At 32.8% G+C, this 22,286-nt stretch overlaps 2 protein-coding genes across 9 annotated transcripts; one reads left to right on the forward strand and one right to left on the reverse strand.

Annotated features, from left to right (window-relative positions):
* Positions 1 to 239: 239 nt before the first annotated feature.
* On the reverse strand, positions 240 to 5,427 carry LOC126869280 (adenosylhomocysteinase-like 1). Of its 4 annotated transcripts, none has more exons than XM_050625604.1 (11): positions 5,264 to 5,427; positions 3,674 to 3,721; positions 3,182 to 3,266; positions 2,909 to 3,090; positions 2,511 to 2,835; positions 2,305 to 2,455; positions 2,074 to 2,226; positions 1,832 to 1,997; positions 1,417 to 1,663; positions 1,221 to 1,341; positions 240 to 1,143 (listed from the first exon to the last, which is right to left on the reverse strand). In XM_050625604.1, the coding sequence occupies exons 1-11, from the start codon at positions 5,363 to 5,365 to the stop codon at positions 1,137 to 1,139; spliced, it is 1,587 nt and encodes a 528-aa protein (XP_050481561.1). In that variant the 5' UTR covers positions 5,366 to 5,427; the 3' UTR covers positions 240 to 1,136. The 4 variants fall into 4 exon arrangements, with proteins under 4 accessions (XP_050481561.1, XP_050481560.1, XP_050481563.1 ...); XM_050625603.1 differs by having other exon boundaries at positions 2,909 to 3,102; XM_050625606.1 differs by lacking the exon at positions 3,674 to 3,721 and having other exon boundaries at positions 5,264 to 5,417.
* A 444-nt stretch (positions 5,428 to 5,871) lies between these two features.
* On the forward strand, positions 5,872 to 17,496 carry LOC126869273 (rho GTPase-activating protein 190). 5 transcript variants are annotated; one of them, XM_050625576.1, is made up of 25 exons: positions 5,872 to 6,143; positions 7,020 to 7,141; positions 7,376 to 7,722; positions 7,804 to 8,714; positions 8,792 to 9,001; positions 9,226 to 9,237; positions 9,443 to 9,629; positions 9,718 to 9,833; positions 9,906 to 10,058; positions 10,142 to 10,380; positions 10,468 to 10,669; positions 10,740 to 10,910; positions 10,985 to 11,236; positions 11,305 to 11,483; positions 11,598 to 11,781; positions 11,876 to 12,084; positions 12,177 to 12,590; positions 12,670 to 12,909; positions 12,988 to 13,179; positions 13,590 to 13,642; positions 13,725 to 14,082; positions 14,161 to 14,292; positions 14,363 to 14,413; positions 14,497 to 14,593; positions 14,669 to 17,496. In XM_050625576.1, exons 3-25 carry the CDS (start codon positions 7,552 to 7,554, stop codon positions 14,865 to 14,867), a joined length of 4,932 nt encoding a protein of 1,643 aa, XP_050481533.1. In that variant the 5' UTR covers positions 5,872 to 6,143; positions 7,020 to 7,141; positions 7,376 to 7,551; the 3' UTR covers positions 14,868 to 17,496. The 5 variants fall into 5 exon arrangements, with proteins under 5 accessions (XP_050481533.1, XP_050481535.1, XP_050481537.1 ...); XM_050625578.1 differs by having other exon boundaries at positions 7,020 to 7,100; XM_050625580.1 differs by having other exon boundaries at positions 7,020 to 7,722; positions 11,894 to 12,084.
* The last annotated feature ends 4,790 nt before the right edge of the window (positions 17,497 to 22,286 follow it).

Consider the following 22,286-nt stretch of genomic DNA (forward strand, 5'->3'; position numbering starts at 1 on the left):
TTCATTTAAATATAAAGCATTGACTATAGTTTCTATATTTAGTAAATCGATTACATTTGAATTTTAACTTTATTATATCAAATCTTGTAATCAAATTAGCTTAAATGAATAATAAGACTAAAACGCAAAAATATAAATCCCCACATTTTACTCTTTAATTTCAACAAATAAGTATATTATTCTCTATAAGACACAGTAGAAAGGAATAGAAAATATAAATCAAGAAGAACGTTATTAGGTTCATGGCATCATAAACGTTTATTTGATTTCTTTTTTTTCATTATTTTCTATCGACGGATGATATGACCAATTATAAAAGGGTTGGTTTTTGTCTAATTTTTCTTAAATAATTATGTACATAGTTTGGATTGCTTCATTTTTACACTGTCTTTTTTCTAGAAACAAAAATACTAACTGTAAATATACATAATTGCTGTTTCAGTAAATAAACTGAGTACAGTTATTGGATATAATTGCAGACATTAACTCATCAAAAGATAACTCATTAAACTTCACTTATTCATACAATAAGCAATATCTTATAATGTTAAATCCTCTATATATGTTTCCAACATTACAATTCATTCATGTTAAAACTGCAATTTTTAAAAAGAACTGAAGATAGTAGCTGAAGATAAAAATAATTGCAACAAACAATTTTAATTCCGTAATCGGTAGTGTTAGAAATGATTTACGTATACAGATCTTTGCAGGAAATTCCTTTCTTAACATCAGTTTAAAATGGAAAACTGATCATTTAGCAAACTTGTACTTTGATTTGACTGAACAAATGTACATGTATTTCTAGGCATGCACAAATCATAAATTAGTAATTGCTATACACTTGTGAAGGTTAACTAAATATATATTTACTTATATAACTCCTGGTTATTGATTATTGCAGCCAGTGCTGACAATATTTTGGTTGGAATCATATAGAAATACTTTTCGAAATATATAAGGAAAATAGAATTATATTAAAGATAACATGAAATCCTATTATACGTTTCTATTAATTCAGATAAATAAAATTAATAGAAGAAACTTCAATAAAACGAAGCACTTATTTTTCAATACTCATAAACGCAAATTCCGATTATTGCATATACTGTGTCACGTTGTTTATCCACGTAGTTTTAATAGCTGAAATAAATTTAGATAATGATTTTAAATAAATAAAATTAAGTGACAATTCCAACTGAAGCATAAAATGTACTAACCGGTAGTAATTAGGCTTAAAAGGTCCAGCCTTATTAAGTCCCATATATTTGGCTTGTTCATCTGTTAGTTCCGTCAAATGTGCATCAAACGTTGGTAAATGTAATGAAGCCACGTACTCATCTATCGAGTAGTATTATTGTTTTACAGCTTATTTTAATTGAATAATAATGGAACATAAAGATATTTTAGGCTTACCCATCTTTTTTGGTAACAGATAAACGTCACTTTTATATCGCCCTGATGGTGCGTTGAAAAGTTCAATTAGTGCTAACGCTTGGGTAGCGGCTGTGATCGACACAACAAATGAGGGGATGCTGGAACAAGACAAGTTGACTAATCGGCCTTCCGCTAATAACACGATGCGCTTTCCATCTGGCCAGATAACATGATCCACTTGAGACCTTACTTTTTCCCAAGTTAAATCGGGCGTGCGTAAACTGTTCTGTTAAGAACATATTAAAGGAGTCTTAATGTCTTATCAATATATTTCTTTTTTTTTTTTTTTTTGTTCTGAAATATAAGAAATACGAGTTTTTCCCTACAAACTCTAGTTGAAAATCTAATCGAATTTTAAAGGAAGTAGTTATATATTGTCAAAATTTGAACGTACAATGTCTATTTCGGTATTACTGTGTCCCATATTGCATACTACGCAGCCGTTTTTCATTTTATCCATGTGTTCGCGCGTAACTACATTTTTATTGCCAGTTGCGGTAATAACGATATCTACATTTCGGATTACTTCGTTCAGTTTCATTACTCTAAAACCGTCCATGCTGTAAAGAATATCTGTATGAATAATTGTATTATCGTTTATGTAATATACAGTGTATTTTATTTTAAACTATCTACCTCGCTTGTAAAGCACAAATTGGATCGATCTCAGTTATATAAACGATACAACCTAAACCCTTAAGGGCTTGACAACAACCTTTACCAACTTCACCATAACCACAAATTACAACTTGTTTTCCACCAAACATAATATCTGTGGATCGTTTCAAGCTGTAATAAGATATCTAAGTAGAAGCAATTAGCAGATACTTTTAGCGTGTTTCAATAACTGATTTACAATTGATTTACCTATCGATAATACTTTCGCGGCAGCTATAAAGATTATCAAACTTAGTTTTTGTTACACTATCATTGACATTCATGGCAGGGACGGATAATTTTCCTGCTTTTGATAATTGGTATAATCTATGTACACCTGTTACACTCTCTTCAACAATTCCTAGAAATTAACATTATTATTATCTACTTGGCTGCAAAAGAAACAATGGACAAACCTTGAATCATTTTAAACATAGCATTATATTTTTTGAGCATTAAATGTGTTGCATCACCACCATCATCTAATATCATATTAGGTTGCCAATTTTCAGCAGCTACACATTTATCAATACACCACCAAAAATCTTCTTCTGTTTCACCGCGCCAAGCAAAAATTGGATAACCAGCATGAGCCAGAGCAGCAGCCACTTCATTTTGAGTAGAATATATGTTACATGCTGCCCATCTAACTTGTGCACCCAAATGTACTAAGGTTTCAATAAGAACAGCAGTTTGAGCATTGATATGAGTGCACCCAACGATTTTAGCATTTTTCAATGGCTGTTTGAAATAATTGTTTATTATACACATTAATATTGCTTAGTTTTGTTTTTGTAGTAAATAATTTGTATACCTTATCATCGGCGGCACGTTTACGAAGTGCCATAATTCCCGGCATTTCTTGTTCCGCTATTTCTATCTCTCTTCTACCAAATGCATGTTGATTAATGTTGCGTACACAAAAATCTGTGAAACCATTTTCTGTTTTTTGAAGTTTTTCACGAGGTGACACGTCATCTTCATCCGATGAACTTCCTGTATAAGATGCTAAAATTAACCGCGATACGTTAATAATAATCAGGTTACAATAATTAAATGTACAACACTGTAATGACCGTATTCGTACCAGAACTGTAACTATCTGTGCTACTGGCTGACAAAGATCGACTACGATAACGGCTGGACTTCTTCAAAGCTCCTGACTTGGAATCCTAAACATTTAAAAGGTCAAATAAATTATGAGATTGTGAATAATTCTCATCTTCAAAAGGGCTGCAACAGATGGAAATGGACTACAAACAGAAAAAATGCAAATAAAGCTATTTTATTTGATAGAATGGACACAGTTTAATATAGACGATTTTTGGTGTAATATCATTTGATTTTATGTTGTTCTTGTTATTTGTACTCTAATGAAGTATTTGGCTGCACTTTGATAAAAGGATCGTCTTATTATTACTGTGTTATTTGATGGGAAAGCAAAAATGATAAACCCATTGGCACATACCACATTTATGTTGTCATAGGAATTAAAGCAGCCCTGAGGAAATTGCAAGGATTGCTCTATGGAAAGGAGTACAAATTTACTTGTGTCTTGTACACACATATTCTTACTTACTAATTTTGTTCTCGCGCCGTGAAAGGCACTATTTGATGCCTCTAGGCTCTGAAATCACAACAACCACCATCATAATTCAAATTGGATCAAATTTTCATAATACAGTCCGTAGTTAGGTACAAAGCTCCCAAAGGTTGTACTTGTAAGTAAAACTTGATTTATATAAGATATCAGTTTTATGTACACAAAGGTATCTCCCCCCTCTTCTTTTTTTGTTTTGTAATCATTCCTCAGTTGTACTCAATGCATTGGTTCAGTAGTGCTAATTGTGCCATGCCTATATGGTGTATTTAGGCATATAATGAGTGATGCATGAGTGATTGGTACCGAACCTACGGACTACTGTGAGAATAATGCTCTATATGTAAAATAATATAAGCGCCTTGATAGCAGGCAATATGTGTAATAGCATGCAAATCACTTTTTAGTTTTTTGCATTATCAAAGTTGAAATTATACATATATGTATATGTATTATGCATTTGATGTCATTGAAGATATTAAAAGACTTAATTTCTTTTGTGATAGTTAATATGCTAAAGTACTGTTATACATAGAAGGATATGTAATAAAGGAATGATAAATTAAAAAATGTATGAAGAAAATGAAATATCTTTTGTCTGAAAAAACTAAAATATTAAAAACTTTTTCACGTTGAATTAGAAAATGTCAATATCTAGAACAAAGTACTTAGAATGTTGCTTTAGAAGATTGTTCTTATCAGTTAAACTCATGTATATGAATTGTCTGCAATTTTCATGCCAATTATCATAACATCATTTGCATATTGTGTAACAACGATAAAGTGCCAGTTACAATAGTTTTTTAAATGGAAAAATACTTTTGAGGCAAAGGCATATATTCAGTCTGTTTATAAATTAGGTTTTCATTACTTTTTTTTTAGTATTGTATATATATCTTTCAATAACTTTCAATAATTTTCAATAACATTATGTCATAAAACACATTTAAACTCACAGTAAATTTAATAAATAAACCAGAATTTACATTTCATTAATAAATAAGATTATCATTTCATTAATAAATAAGTATCCAGTTTTCCTAACAATATACTTATGAAGTATATTATGATAAGAATCATGATTGCAAGATTATGGATCTTTCAATTTGAAATAACAATAGAAGGAAGTTATTTGTTTGACAATAGACAGAAGTTATATACAAGACCATACATTAATTACTACCATGTGTTGTATTATATAACAGCAACATGTGGTCATAAGACTTGAAAAGGTTGGGCTGAAATATGACAGAAAAAACAAAACATAGGTAAAGGAAGATAAAGGTAAATGAAAGACTTAATACAAATAATTTAACATAATAGAAGAACATAAAAACAATGAAATAAAGAAAGTACAATATCTTTGTTAAATCATTGTCTTTTGATGGAATGAAAGTATAAATTAAAAAAGATATATTTTATTTTTATAAGTAATTTAATTAGCCAGAAACTAATACGGCGGTAAATACAATACTCGTGGCAACGCAGTGTCATGATTTTACGTTATCAAAATCGAAGTTAAAATAATCCGTTTGTTTAATTATTTGGCGATAGCATTCTTCAATCTACCTTGTTGTTTGATGCTGGATCGGTGACAGGACCATCGGTAACGGTATTTCTAGCCTCTTTCCCTGAAGACGTACTATTCACAGCATCCCCGCTGTCAGCCATTTTCGATTCGAAGTCAAACTAGTGCGTTCACTCAACGACAGGTGGTGCCTTTATGGTCTTGCAGGAGCGTAATCACGATGTGCTTACAACCAGGTGCTTTTTGTCGATACTGTCATACTGTTCATAAATAATTGATTAATTTAGATAAATAATAGTTGCACCAAAGGATCATTGTCTTATAATTTAAACGATATAATAGTTTTACTTTAACTAAATTTATTTTACCAGAGTATTCTAAAGTCTTCAAAATAAAACATTTTTATTTATTTTAAAATATATTGGAATCATTTCCAAATTAGTGATACATTTACTTATTTACTTTTTTGTTATATAACTCGGAACGAAATTTTAGTAATAAATTGTGCATCTAATTGAATAAGAATAAAAGATTAGTATAATTTAATAATTTGTTCATAAGAAAAAATGCTATATTAAAATATAGATGAATCATAGGAAGTACGCTAGATACGGCCTTGTTCTTGTTCGACGTATACTATCTATCCTGAAAACATTAATCGCCTTGTGCCCACCCACCAAGATGGCTCCTTTATGGGGCAATACTCGATGTTTGACGTGAAGTTATTTACACACCTGGAATTAAACGTTCATTGAGACAAGTTGTAGATGCCTTTCGGTGCACCGTGTACGTGAAACAGATCGAGAAAGAGTGCGTGCTCTATAGCAGTGAAGGATCGATCGAGTTTCTGGAGAAAATAATTATACGGGACGGCCGGTTGGTCTAATACATAGTTCTCTTGCCGAACAAAAATCTGTACAGGTATCATAGCCTTTGTTATACGGAGCAAGATATTCTGATTGGTTTTCTGATTTTGCTTGGATAAGTTACAGCGTGTCATGTATATTGGTCGTGTATCTTATTAAAATTTGTCGAAATCCCGGGACTCTATCATCAGTGTCAAAATTGACCGCGGTTGTGTACAATGCATATTGATCTATTCGTAGCTGTCATTTGTACATTGAATAATTTGTTTCTGCTGCATGAATCACGTCTCGTAAATTTCAATAACAAGTCTATGACTTTACCTAGTATTTTTAATGAGAGATATAGCTATATATTACATCACGATGGAAATACTTCGTCGTTATTATAAATTATATTCTTTCGCGATTTAACAAAAAACAATATCATTGTAGTACTATTTGTAACTATTTTTAAACATAATATCCACGGAAAATTATCATGTTAAATTTCTAATTATTAAGAAATTACAAGATTCGTATTATATATATGGAGGTTAACGTAGAAATGTATTTCGAAAAGTTTCTTAACGTTTTATTTCATTGAATCCATAACCTGTATAATATGAGAAATAATTTATTTTTATCTCTAATAAATTCAGTTGATGTGGAAATTACTTTCGCTTCGAATGTTTGCTTGTCATTTGATTCATCTCTTGTTTTACTAATATAAAGCATATTTTATAATGTAATTTATGGTGCATATACATGTGATGATGAATGCAGTTCTATACGTGATTTTACATATCTTATTAATGTGAATTTCAGGAAGTGGATACTATCATGAATATTTAATCTAATTTCCATAATAAAGATATCAGTGCAAACATGAGTGCAACTAACTAACATTTCATAATACTGTTTATTAGTCTATTATGAATATTTTTTTTTTCAGATACACAGTGCCATTCCAAAGAACCATTGCTCACAGCTGTGCTAAATTATGAATGTTATGCTTTACAGAAAAAGATAAAGTGTAAAGACTTTTAAAGATCTGTGTTACTAATTTCTAATGATGTTAGTTTATCATTCATGAAGCTACGATAATAACAATTACATTAACAAAGCTCAAATGAAATTTTGGCAAACAACATTTGTTCATAATTATTCATATGTAAATTTGCATGTCATACAAAAATTTGAAGCATGATATATGAATGTTGTAAACGAATGGGGAAGATAAAATAAAAGAGCATTTTATTGAAAATGTTACCAAAGGGAGGTAATGATGATTTTCATATAAATTTTTAGACTTGATACAATGACCAAAGGGAGAAATGCTGATGTTTAATAACTGCAAAGATAAATGAATAAGAAGAACTATTAATAGTGGTACTTAAAAATGTCCTGAGTAAAGTTTGATGAAGAAAAGATTTTTATTTTCACACTTAATTATATAAGTGATCTAATCAAGTTAAGCTTTAAAAATGGCAAGAAAAAGTGATAATATCAAAACCATCAATGTCGCTGTTGTTGGTCTTTCTGGCACTGAGAAAGATAAAGGACAAGTTGGTGTTGGAAAGTCATGTCTGTGTAATCGTTTTATGCGTTCTTTGAATGATGATTATAATGTGGACCATATATCAGTGTTATCACAGGTAATAGCTAAATATGTGTTAGATACATTTGTATGCTTTGCAGTGATTACTCTTTTATTAATTGGCTATTATCTTTTACAGTCAGATTTTAGTGGTCGGGTGGTGAATAATGATCATTTCCTATATTGGGGTGAAGTTACAAAAACAGCAGAGGATGGGACAGAGTATCAATTTCAAGTGATAGAACATACAGAGTTTATAGATGATGCATCATTTCAGCCTTTTAAGGGTGGTAAAATGGAACCTTATGCGAAACGATGTGCAGCCACCAAAATTACTAGTGCAGAAAAGCTTATGTATATTTGCAAAAATCAATTAGGCATAGAAAAAGAATATGAACAAAAAGTTTTACCAGATGGTAAATTAAATATTGATGGCTTTTTGTGTGTATTTGATGTAAGCGTTGTACCAAATAGATCTATAGAAAAACAGATTGAAATAGTAGCAAATATATTGAACAGTTTAATGAAAACTAAAAAACCAATAGTTTTGGTAACAACTAAAAATGATGATGCTAATGAACAATATGTAAAAGAAGCTGAAAAATTAATAATGCGTAAAGAATATAAAGGTTCCATTTTAATAGTTGAAACATCTGCACATGAAAATATCAATATTGATTTGGCATTTATGATTTTGGCCCAATTGATTGATAAAACTAAAATGCGAAGTAAGCTAACACCATTCGCGGAAGCAGCTAGAGCTAGAAAAGAATTATTGGATGCATCTACAGAATCTTTACAAAGATTGATTCGAATACATGTTACCGACTATAGAGCATTGTGGTCTCAAGCATCCAAAAAACTAGCCCAACATAAAGAATTTTCAACATTTGTAGAATTATTTGGTATTGATGCAACCCAAAGATTATTTAGGAGACATATTAAGAAATTGAAAGATGAACAAGTGGCAAAGAAGATTCAAGGATATTTAGATATGCTACCTGAAATTCTTCATGAAATATGTCCTGATATAACAAATTTGATTAATGAGTATGTTTCCAACTAAAATCTTTTAATTACGATTGGAAGGTGTTGTTTTACTGAATCCATGTATTTTATTTATATAGAGAGTGGTCTGCAGTACAACAGTATATAAAAGAACATCCCGATTTTCATCAATATTTTTATGAATGTCCCGAGGATATCCCGTGGATTGATTGTGATTTTGGTGAAAACAATGGAACAAAGATTCCTTATGATGTTTTGGAAACACCAGAAGCAGAAACTGTTTTCAAAAATCATATAAATATATTGCAACAAGAACAGCGGCGATTAGAGTAAGTATTACATACATATGCATATATTTCTTGATTATACTTTATTATAATTATTATCTGCTGAAATTCTACTACTTAGAAATAGCAAAAGAATCACTAGTTTTCCCTTACATGCTTTAACATAGTTATTAAGGTTATATAGTTATTCAGCATTTTAGATAATAATACTTATATGCAATACATTAATGCTTTGCTTTATTCTGGGTGGCGTTTATTTTATGCAGACTTCCTAAAAGGTAAATTGTGCTTTTTATCGCTTTACATACTAGAATATCGTTTTTTAGAAAAATATATAATTAGCTGTACTAACATTTTTATAGTTTATATATATATATATATATTTTGGTATACTTGAGACTTCATAAATGAATAATCTATAAATAATTATATTCTACTAAGGAAAGTATTTGATAATATTTATGTAAATACATTGTTCATTAGATGGAAAAAACAGTTTAAGCAATTATTGGAAGAAACTGGCTATGTTACACCAGGAAAGCATTTGTCTGAAGTTAGAGTTCTTTTTATGGGCAGAGAATGCTTTGAAGCTCTTTCTCACCATGATTGTCAAGAAATATATGATCAACATCAAAAGGAGATTATTGAGAAAGCAAAACATAATTTTCAAGTAAGGATACACATTTTAGTATAAATAGTAATAACAACAATCTAAATATTTTACATTCTATTGTACTTTCTGATTCTATATATTATAGGAACTACTACTAGAACATGCTGATTTGTTTTATCATTTTAAAAGTATAGCACCATCTGGTACTATAACACAAGATGATATTAAAGAAATAACAGATGCATTGGTGGATGATTTTAGGTAATTAATTAAAATTATCTCTTTTTTAAACGAATTTACAAATATTTTTGAATTATCTCTTATGGTGTACAGGTATAAGGCTTTAGATAGGCTAGATCAAGATAGAAAATTAATGCTTTTTCAACATTTGGGTTTTGTACATTGTCCCATAAGGGAACATTGTCCAGCTTATCCAAATTGCATGGATGCGCTTATAGAACGTATACTTGGAACAAAAGCTCACAGGTAAGATTTAGTTTTTTTCAAATTAGACAGATAAAATAAAATTTCTTATGTATTCCAATATTATTATAATAATGATTTTTTAGACCTTCTTCATGGAATCACAGTAGCCAATGGCAATTAACATCTGATAATAATCAATTAAATTTAGTCATACTTGGAAGCAGTGGACTTGGCGAAGAATTCGCTCGTGAAATAAGAGCACAAACGGAGGACGACGAAGTAGAAATTGATTGTCAGTTATATACACTTGGATATCGAATAATCGATGGTGACGTCGGACTACCACACAATTCATTTACTACTTCTGACTTTATGCCTCATGGTATATGACGATGCTATAGTTATTATATATATATACATATAGTCATACTATATAGAATAGAAGTCTAAGAGCATTTTAAATTTACAGGTTCATTCTGTATTTACGCAGACGATTATTCATTTGAATATATTCGTTCTTCTTTAGAGAAAACTTTATTGTCGAATTTAGAACAAGAAGATAGGTTACCATTTCAAGGATTACCTATTGTTATTATGTTTGTGCCAGAATCAACTATAGACGAATTAGAAGCAATAAGACTTAGGAAAGAGGGTCAAAATCTTGCTGATAGGTACTAATTACTCATGTACTTTATATTTCGTTGTAGATAGAAAAAAATTAACAGTCAATTTTTACATTAGTCTACAGTGTCCATTTATCGATGTCTGCATAGAGGATTTAGAGCAAGACAAAAGGTTCCCTGCTCCGCTTGTGAAAGATGCATTGCAGCAACTTATACAATCTATAAATCACAGAGCTGGTTTTTTAAATATTTACCAAAGTGTTATTGAATGTTTGGAACCGGATATTAGGTAAGATAATTTTTAAGCAAATTATATTATATGTTAAGAAGAGAGAAAATATATCAATATTATTTTTATTTTAGAATAATAATGTGTATGTTTTGTGGGGATCCGTATTCTGTCGAGAACGTACTCGGTCCTTTACTTAATCATCAATGTTGTTTCCTTAGTGGCGATCGATCGATTGTTTTAGAAACATTTCTAGGAGAATCGAAACGAAGAGTTGAAGTTATTATTTCTAGCTTCCATGGAGCAAATGCATTTAGGGACGAATTAGTACATGGTTTCATATTGGTTTATTCTACAAAAAGGAAAGCATCACTTGCAACCCTTAAGTACGTGTAATATAATCATTTTTATATGTTTCAAAACTATATCATTTTAATTCAACATTTTTTCATAGTGCATTTTCTATGAATATACCAAACTTACCGATACAAATAATGGCTGTGACCGATACTGGAGGTGCTAATGCTTTCTTCAGTAATGATTTAAGTCATTTACTTATCACGGAAGGAAATGCAATTGCGGATAAATTGCAAGCGCATTTTATGACCTCAGCATCCAGTTGCCAACAAAAGAGTATGCTATAGTATTTAAAGACACTACTTACTTTTTAACATCAAATTTTTTAATTTAACTTAATATCTCGTTTTTTAAATACATATTGTGTTACACATAATATATATATTACAGCGGCATTTTATACCCCATTCTTCAAAGAGGTATGGGAGAAAAAACCTGAAATTGAACAAGCATTTAATATGGAAGAGCCAGGTAATCTGAATGATAGTGGCGAAGGAACTTTGGAATACTCTGCATTACATCCTATGCCGCCGCCACGACATGAAAGTTATCACCTTCAAACACCAGATGATGGGTAAGTAATTTGAAATCACTCCTTAAAATGTCATCTAATTAATTGTGATTACCATAAAAATTTCTTTGTACTTCAAAAATCTAATGTGAAGTAGTATGTCTGTAACTTTCAGAAGTGGTTCCGAATCGTACGAGCAATTAACTCCTGATGGTGATCTTGGAGACACGGGATTAAATGAACAGTTTGCAGACAATAGAGCTACGCCTAGTGACGACAGTGATATTTATAGCCAAGTAGATTTTTATAGGGAAGAAAGAGAGAGAGATCTGTTAAAACCAGGAGACATTACAAACAAATTATCCGGTTAGTTTTATAATAATGAAATGAAATGGAGTGATGACAAAATACCTTCTTAAATATGATTTCATTTTTTTATACCTTTTTTATCGCAATAGGTTGGGTGAAAGATACATTTATGCATCAAGATGGAGTAACTAATAGTTACTCCCATAGAGCTTTCACAACAGGCAGGCGTCATATTTCCCAGGCAAAACCGCGACCGAAAGGAAATAGCCAAACTTTAAAACAACCTGGTAAAATAAATTTAAAAGATTTTTCAAATGTGACAGATGCCATAGCTAGAATGACAGTAGGTGAAAAGGATGAACACGGTCCGAAGATAACTATGGGTCATGCTCCTCTTGCTACACCTGAATTGGTAGATTTAGGTTCTGAATATGCCCAAGTTAAAGACGTTGTACCAAGCCTATATCCTTCTTACGATGGCGATTATATGTATGCTTCAGTACAAGATTCTATCGGAAATAATAAACCTAAGTTACGTCACAGACGCGAGAAAGGACAACCCTGTAAGGGTTCAATTAAAAAAGTTTTTATTGGAGTTCATTAATGCATATATGTTCATTAATTATATAATTTGTTTTATAGCATACAGTGATTCTGATTCTGAATGGAGTTCTTTGGAGAGACAGAGGGTTGCTGATGTCTTAGGTAAAGTAAACAAAAAACCACCATCGCACAAAAGGATACGAAAAAAACGTACGGCTATACCTGTCGCTGCACCTAAAGTCCCATCATTGGCTAGCATGGGAAGTGGGGATGGTATTGTTGGTCTGAATTATAATGTTAAAGAGGATAAAAGTTGGCGAGTAAATCCTACAGAAAGAGGTATTATATGCATTTATTATGATGATTCTGTTAATTGTTTCATTATTAAAATATGTTATATGACGATTTTCTTATTAGTGTCTAGTGAAACACCAGATTCTTCCGAATCTAGTGATCCGGACCACTCGAGATCGAGAGCAAAACAATATAAACACGCTGCTGCTAGTCTACGAAAAAGATTTGGAAATTCATTGCCACAACATCTACCTACATCATTACAACATCCCTACAATGTAAAACATATGACTCAAGAAATGTTTAGTGCTTCCTGTAAGTAAGATTATCATTAGTATCATAATATAAATCTTTTGCATGCTAAAAGATATTAAAAAAGAATACAAAATGTTTGGTAGCTTTTGTGTGCATGCTTCATATCTTTCGCGTTTTAGAAAAGGTTTATCGCCATTGTTCCGATTCTGTAATTGTACTATTAGTTTCACGAATTATTAATTCGAAATAGCTGTCAAGAATAAAGATTGCGAGGATTTTAATGAATTGTTAATATCACAAATTTTAAATAATAGTTGTAGAATTTTTCCCAATAATTTTTTAAGATGGTTCAGACAGGATACAACAGAAGGTTTGCTCTGAATTATTTCTTCTTATATATTTGATATTGCATGAAATTATTATCATTTTGGTAAAGGAGGGGAGTGACATTACCTTTGGCAACATTCCAGATGATGAATCCAGTTTAGATGTTTCGTCTCCACGAGAAATTAATTCTCCCAGTGTAAGTAAAAATATACGGCAAAGTAAAGATATATCTCTGTATAAATTTTGTTGAAGACATTCTTTTTGGTATTTTAAATAAGGTCAAAGATGGCGATAAATTAAACAGAAAGAAGGACAAACAAAAAGCGAAAGAAGATGAGAAGCTAGAGAAGCGTCGTCAAAAAGAGGAGAAGCTTAAAAAACACGCGGAGAAGGAAAAGGAAAGGGAGAAAAAGAAGCAAGAAAAAATAAAACAAACTAAAGGCCCTAGTTCAGCATTAAGTATGAATCAACAACCGCTAATCGAAGACTTTGCACAAAGTGAAACAAATCGAATACCTCTGTTTCTCGAAAAATGTGTGCAATTTATTGAAGATGAAGGATTAGATTCTGAAGGGATATATAGGGTTCCTGGAAATAGAGCACACGTTGAACTTCTCTTTCAAAAGTTTGAAGAAGGTAAGTCTTTTCTATGATTTCATATCTAAATATTAATTTTTGTTTATATATTCGTTTGAACTTGTTTTATTATTGCAGATGGAAACGTGGACATACATTCATTGGACATACCTGTAAATGCTGTTGCGACTGCTTTAAAAGACTTTTTTTCAAAAAGGCTACCACCATTGATTGACAAAGAACGAATGAGCGAACTCGAGGACATTTCGGGTAAATTATAATAATTTTAACATTAACCGAAATGTTTGTTTAAAGCTGAAGCTAACCCTTTTTTGCTTAGGTGCCCGTGGTATTAGCAAACCGATGTCCGCAACATGTATGAATATGGAAGGTAAGTATCATTAAGTAAATTTATACAAAATAAAGAGATTAAAAAGACAATAGTTTAAGATGAATATCTATGATTTATTATAGATCGAAGCTGCAGACTATTGGCACTACGTTTGATGCTCAACAAATTGAATCCAATTAATTTTGATGTACTTAAATTTATCTTTCATCATTTTGTAAAGTAAGTTTCTATTATCATTATAGTTTAAATTATCTAAGTATTAATCATTATAATGCAACATTTATATATTTTTAGAGTGGCTGAAAATTGTAAGCTGAACAGTATGGACAGTAAAAATTTGGCAATCTGCTGGTGGCCTACTTTATTGCCTATAGAATTTAACGATCTTGGCAGATTTGAAGCAATGAGACCATACTTAGAAGATGTTGTTCAGACGATGATAGATCAATATCCTTTCCTCTTTTGTGGTGAAGAAGCTATCGTAATGGTGTAGTGAAAGACTACATTATTTCTAATCGTACAGTTAGGGCTTGTACGAGTAATGTGAAATAATTACACTTCAATACGATGTGTATTATTTCCGTTTAGTCCTTATGATCACGAATAATGATTGGTCTTGTTATGTTTATATACCGTGACTTGATCGTAGTGCATTTGAGCTACGACTAGGATAATTCTTGTAACGTGAAAAAGACCGAACAAATTAATTTAAGTTTACATACTCGTTTCATTGCGAAGTGTGACTGACGGAGTGATAGATTAATGGCCCTAATGATGGCTGTTTGCAGGCCCGATAATAATGCGAATAATAAAAAGTCAATCTGCGTGTCATAACAGTATGCATGTATCATGTTGGATGTATTCAGAGCGATGTATTTATTAACATATATTTAGGTGTAAGTCTCGATATTTGATAATAGCGAATACTCGTAGTGAGCTCGATGTTGCTTTTTTATCTGATCTTCTTGTTTTCCTTTACCTTCTGTTTTTATGTCCTTCTATAAATAAAAGATCTGTTTATTGTATGCAACGTGTATGCGTGTGTGTGAGAGAAAGAGAAAGAGAGTGAAGGAGGGAGGGAAAGATAAAAAGCGAGAGAAAGAGAAATGGCGCAATCTTATAAAAAAATATTCATATTCTAAAACGTGTTAAAGACATTACTATAAAATGTACGAGGTATACAAATTTTCTCTAATACATGCGCGTTTTTATATAGCAACGATATCAAAACATCAAAATATCTCTATGAAAAATTTAATTTTTCGGTTAATCGATTATCGTTTTTAGTCTGGAAGGCATTTTTAATTTGCATTTAATCAGTGTAAATCTCTTTCTCGAACCAGTATTTCAGAATATTTAGTTTGATTTAATAGAGCTATTTAAGCTCATTGGTGATACAATGCATAATATATCCATTCCGTCTGAATGAAAAACAAAAACGAACAAAAAAAAAAAAAAAGAGAAAAAGATGAAGGAAATGAAAAGCGTTACATGTATTTGCGATTTTTTCAAGATGTGCAGCGAATAAGCGTTTATATCAAGAAGATTGTAAGGATATTGATATGGTTCTAATTATTAAGGTAAATCTTGAAGATTTCCGGATTTGTAACAGATCACGGGAATACTAAATGCTAAGAACTTTACCTAAAATCTCACAGACATTTTTTCAAGTTTCATAAAGCGAATAATTGTACATAAGATTATAAGATTGTAAGCTACGAAAAGTTTATAACGAGAATTACGAGGATCGACTATCGATCGATACTTTCGAGATTATTCAATGGTCGCCATGACGTTTACACAAATCGCTTTTATCTTTTTTTACGCGATGCATGTTATATTTGATAAAAATAATTAAATAATAGACGAAGGTTCGTGTTTTTAATCGCATATTGTATTTGTGTATCAGCTTTCGTCTGTATTTACAAAAGGTACTTATCAACGTTACATTTTATTTTTCGAACAGCTTTAGAATACTACGGTCGCAGGATATGTAACCGATCGTCAAACTGTTCAACCATTTTGCTCTTGTACCTGCTGCGTTATCCCGAAATACAATTCTCTTTTGGTAAAAACCATTATTCTAAATTCATACACATATGATAACTTTTATGTGTTCCCATGGATAAAGGTTCTGACGATCGTCGTTACTGTTCTGAAGATGAGATGAAATTCGATAATACGAACGCATCAACGGATCAAACGACTGAGCCATTAGAACTGTGATGTAGTTACTTGTTTTTAATAATGTATAATAGTAACTATCGAGAAAGGCAAAAGGATTGTTCAATGACGCTTAACGTAATAGATGCGATCTTTGTTGAAACGAAGCTATTGTTTTACGATCAGTGTATATTAGCATTAATTGATTTTCCAGCGTGCAAAACATCTTCGTCTATTAATGCGGAATGTGGTCCGATTCGAAATCTTTTCGAATAATGATGAATTCACACGTAGGTGTGCCATACCATGTGTAGTTGTCACGATCATAATGTAACCGTACATCATTTGAGGATGAAATGTTCGGAAGCAAGAATCGTCAAGCAAGAAAAAAGAAAAGAAAGAAAAGAAAAGTAGGATCAAGGAAGTCAATCGACGATTGATCGACAATGGAGCTATTGTGAGCAAGTTTGTTTCTTTTTTTATTTTATTCGATAATCCGAACTATAACAAGAAACATTCCCGCGAGTAACGATTGAAGTTACTTCCGGTTTTGTCGAGCGCGAATTCGACGAGGTTCATGTTCCTTTGACGATGAATATATTGCAGGTAAATGAATCGAGGAAAAGAAAGGAAAAGAAAGAAACCATTTCGATAAGGTTGTTCGATCTCGACGAGTTCGTTCTCGATAAATTTTGTCGTATTTATAAGAAAATCGTTGTAACGATATTTCGATGATTTAACCAGCGCCGCGAGGGCGCTTAGCGACAAACAACGGATCGTACATTCCCGTATTAGTCGTAAAATGAAACAAACAAAACAGAATTTTATACATTCGTACGTACATAATTGTATAATGTTATTAATAGGAACAGAGACGTCGATGTTACGTGTGAGATCTGGGATATGGATCAAATGCTATCTCAAATAATAATGACATGATTTCTGTCATTGTCGCTGAATTTAAACTGGCTAAATTTTTCGAACACCTGTTCGTTATACCTTTGACAATGATTCTCTTTTATCCTTGATCTTCGTTGCGTATTATTCTCTTATGCTTTGCCATCCCTCTAAGTATGCTTTTTGTTTATGTTTTCTCTCCAGTTGACAAATTTTTGCGAATCAGTGCTCTCCAATGTCATTATTTTTCTATTTTCTTTTGTATGGATTTTTTTAAAAATATTTCTTCGGAAGAGGAAGAATTAAGTTCTGCTCCGTTTCATCGTTAGTTTGACGTTACGTCGTTGTAAGTTCCATCGATTTTCCGCTCTTTTTCTCTCCACGCTTCCAATGACATCCTTCGTGAATTCCGCGTATTTCAAGAATATCAAGGTTTCACAAATTTAGGAAGACTAAATTTACATTAGAAAATTGGAAGCTGCACTCATTCATTCTACACGAGTTTGTGGATTTTCATTTTGCCAGAATCGAGGGCCTCTGGCACGCAGAACACTGCGTTGTTGTTTTCCCCCATTCACCGATTCCTTCGATTTCACTTTCCTCTTGTTCAATGATTTCTTACAACTCGAGAATATCTCGCACAGAGTGGCTGTTCATTCGCACTAATCAATGACTAATTATGAACTTTTCGATTCATTCACTATCATCATTCAGGGAGTGTACTATAATCATTGAGAAAGCTGCGTGTTTCTAAATATCGTTATTTATACATGTAACGACTTTTGTAAATAATTCATATATATATATATATATACATAGGAAGATACAAATGTATATATAATGATAACGCACATGAAAATGGATACAGTTTGTCCTTGTTGTACCGATATTGATATTAAACATTGTACTTGAACAAAGAAACTTTTCACTATTAAAAGTTTCCTCGAGCAACTTATGCTGTATTCGATTAAATGATCAAGATTTCTTATTTCAACGATATCCTTTTAAATTCACTCTTTAGAAGATTGCATTGAAAGCATCGTGTTTCCATTGCATTGTCTTGAAACTTTACCAATTAAAACGTCTAATAAAAAGTGATTTTAGTATCGCGTTACGAACAATGAAAAGCTGAATGATTTTCGATAAATTCGTTCATAATCTGTCGTACGATGTTCAGCCCAGCTATAAATAGCAAATATGTATGTAATAACGTTTATTATTAACAAAAAAATGCATAGAATAATATGAAATATTTAACACAAGTATTTACATACAATTTTTGTACTAATGTTGATCTTCTGTTGTACAATGTTGTACTAATGTTGAATTTTATAAAACGTGCACGTACAAAAATTACAAAAAGAGGATATACGGCGTAAGTTAAAATATACAGGAAATTATACGTGGTGGAATTTGATTTAAAACATCACTTTAAGGTACTATATCAACGAGATGAAATTCTTGTCACTTTTCTAAAATTGTTCTTTATATTTCCGTATCGTTGAGAGTGATATTGCTGAAATACAACTGCTTCGTTTCGTCCTTCATAACATTCCGCTTACTACGAAGGATATCTCAAAATTATGCCAACGGATATTTCTACATCTTGAAAAGAGAATTTTTATAGCAGAAAAGAGCATAGTATAAAATAGTGAAGTAGCAAGAAAGGTGACACGATTTTCCGTGTATTTCCTGACCGGTTTGTTAGAACTTTTACCCTCGTAAGAAAAAGATGAAAAAATATATCTGTATGTACTTTTTATATAAACTAACCTTATCAGGGAGTACTAACTAACAGAATAGTTTAGAGTTTAAACTATCGAGTTACTAGACACGAGAGGGGAAAGGATACTTAAATTTTTATAGTATTTGTATAGTATCGTAAAATTGTTAGTTTGATATGTAATTGTAATGCGACAATTACCATGGATCTACCTTTTTATACTCCTTCGTACTTGCCAGATAGTCTCATCAAGAGAAAAGCGCCGATCGCTTGAAGGATCTTTGAGGATCTATTAAGAGTCTTCACTTAAGATTAGATGTACTATTGGTGTGAAATCGATAAATAAGGTGTACAACGCTTGCACAAAGCTGCTTGATAATAATAACGATGGAAATGAAAAATGTGCTCAAGAAATATTTCAGCAGTAAAGATCTCTTTTATGTTCAATTTCAACGTTGTCCACTATTCTCTCTTTTTCGTTACGAATTATCTGCTCATTGAGATATCAATGTATACATTTTTTAAAAGGAAAATTAACGAGGTTTCAAAAAAGCAAAAACCGCCCAAACAATAGGGAAATTAGCAATTGACGCAAGAGAAATTCGAGCAGAGTCACGAACGTAGCATAGTTTCATATTTAAGTTATTTTATTCAATTTTTATGTTCATCAACGTGGAGTATTTTCGTCCTAACAGATGGATACATCTGAGCAAAGAGAAACACAAGCTAGTTTTGGATCTTGTGTTATGATTCAGCGACTTTGTTTGCAAGAGCTCGATTTAAAGCGAAAGAAAAAAAATATACGTGAATTAACGAGAGGCAAACTATTTGGTGATAAGCCATGGAGAATCTTAAATTTGGAAATTGCCCTGCTGCAAGTCGTTCTCGGTAGCTCGCTTTCCTTTCCTTGCTGCTACATTCCTGGAGTCGGCCGATGGTAGGCAATCTATAATTTACTTTAGCCGTAGTTCGAGTTTAAAAGTGAAAAATGTTGGAGTATCGTTGCAACGAGGTGCTTCGTTTCACCAGCGGAATTAATGTTCTCGTTCGAAATTTGTCTGCTCCTTCGATTTTTCTCTTTTGTTTCATATTGTTTTTTTTCTTGCGTGTTCTTCAGGTAAGCAGCGTGAAACTCTGGAAATCGAGGGTAATCGCAGTTCCTTCCTCTCCGCGAAGAGTGATCGTCGCAATAAGCCGAATCACAACTTTTCAACATTTCCAATCTTCTCCCGGTGAGTCCACACCTTTTCTATTTCATCTCCTACGAAATATCCTTCTCATTTTTCCCGTAGACTTGGAGAAATCGGCTCGCTTTTTAAATGATCCAAATAAGTTGCTTAACATTGGTATATTTTTCGGTTACTGTTAGTCCGAGGCGGCAATTTTCCCTCGAAAAGACCTGAAACAGTTCAGAATTAATTTTCACGCCTTCGCTCGTGTCGAGGATAATTTTTCAACTAGTCTTCTCGAGGGATCGCTCGATATATAGACAAACGGGATCAATTCCATCTTGGCTGGTTCCCTTTCCTTTCCTAGCTGGTTTCCATGAAGGAAAGGATTTTAATCGTGAATAGCGTCGTGAAGATCGTTTTTTTCTCGTGATATTTACACGCGCAAAGGATAAGGACGGCGTGGTCGGACTGCAAAGTGTCCCCTGAAAACCAAAATAGAGAACTAGGAGCTTAAAACGAACTCGAATTAGTGACGGTCGACGATTTGGAGCTCGTTTCTCTTTCTCTCGTTTCCTTCCTGCTCTTGGTTTTCCCTTTACGTTCTTTTTTCAACGAAACATTTGGCCAACGCGAAAGGAAGTTCTTTTACGTCGTTCCACGGACTTCAAGCGATTTTTACGTATCCGTGGACCAACTGTTAAACAGTTTCTTTAATTTCGACGCTTGGAATTTTTAATTAACACGCCACCTCAATCAAATCCGTTGACGTCGAGCATTTTACCTTCTCGAATTTTACTTTTCGAATCTCTCCTCCCTTGCATTTATATTATAGTTTTATCGATCGAAAGCGATACACAGTGGTGGTGTTCTCGATGAATTTCGTTCTTCATAACGAGAATCGTTTGTCATCGGATTCCATTGAACGTCAGTAGCGCTCGATTCACTGATCTCCCATTGTCGCGAGCAGATAAAAGCGCGATATGTCCAGACGAGAAAGGGAATTGTTGTTTCTTCCACGAGCAAAGTTGAAATCCGATTAAAAGCTTCGCAGTAGGAACATCGTCGGCGACGGCAAACTCTCTGGCTACATCCGGGCAACATTTTCTCGGCTGATATCGAGTCAGCTACTCTTCGATCCTTGATCTGGTAGGATCAACAGAAATTAAGGAGGCAGGATTATCTGATGGCAACAAGGCCGTATCCTCGCCGGCCATTTTTGTGGAAACATTGAAAACGGGCCAAGAGGTCGACGTAAATGATGGACGAAACTTTTACTTTGTTGGACGGGGATCGCCTGAAACCCGATGAAACTTTTTAGATAAATCAATGGAAGGACAAAGAATAGTTTACCTATGTTTCTTCGATGTTATTGTAATTCAACTTCTTAAAAGTCGTCGTTCCGTCGATCTTCGACGACGGTGAAGTTTGATCGTTAACTTCTGGAGAAAAAAATAAGAAAAGAAGAAAAAAAAAACAGCAGAGCGAAATGCCGTGCAAGGATTCGTTTTCACGAGGCCGGACAAAGAATTAAACGGAGGCTTAAAGAGTTCGTGAGGTACGCCGGAAACCGGAGAAAGCGCGAACTCAGGTCCACTTAAGCGGACGTTACACTTCGTGCTAGAGGATATGCACTTGCGTTTTGAGGTTGCACACTTTCGCACGTTCATTAGCGTCGTCAGTTTACCTGCCGGCGAGGCATACATCACTCGTTTCGTCTTGGACAATCCGAAGTGGTTTCAGGACGTTCACGACAGACTTTGCTCCCTTCTCCCTTTTCGACGCGTAGCCATTAGCAGGTTCCACTTCTTCGTATTCTGTATGACTCGCAGTCATCTCCCAGCTTGATTACGTTGCGTCGTTTGCACTTTGTCACAGGTTCAACTCGAAAACGTTCGATCCGTGACGTAACTATTAGTTTTGGCTTTCTGGTTTAGTTTAGCATCTATATTTCATGCAT

The sequence above is a fragment of the Bombus huntii genome, chromosome 9 (assembly GCF_024542735.1).
Source record: "Bombus huntii isolate Logan2020A chromosome 9, iyBomHunt1.1, whole genome shotgun sequence".
NCBI classification, from domain to species: domain Eukaryota; kingdom Metazoa; phylum Arthropoda; class Insecta; order Hymenoptera; family Apidae; genus Bombus; species Bombus huntii.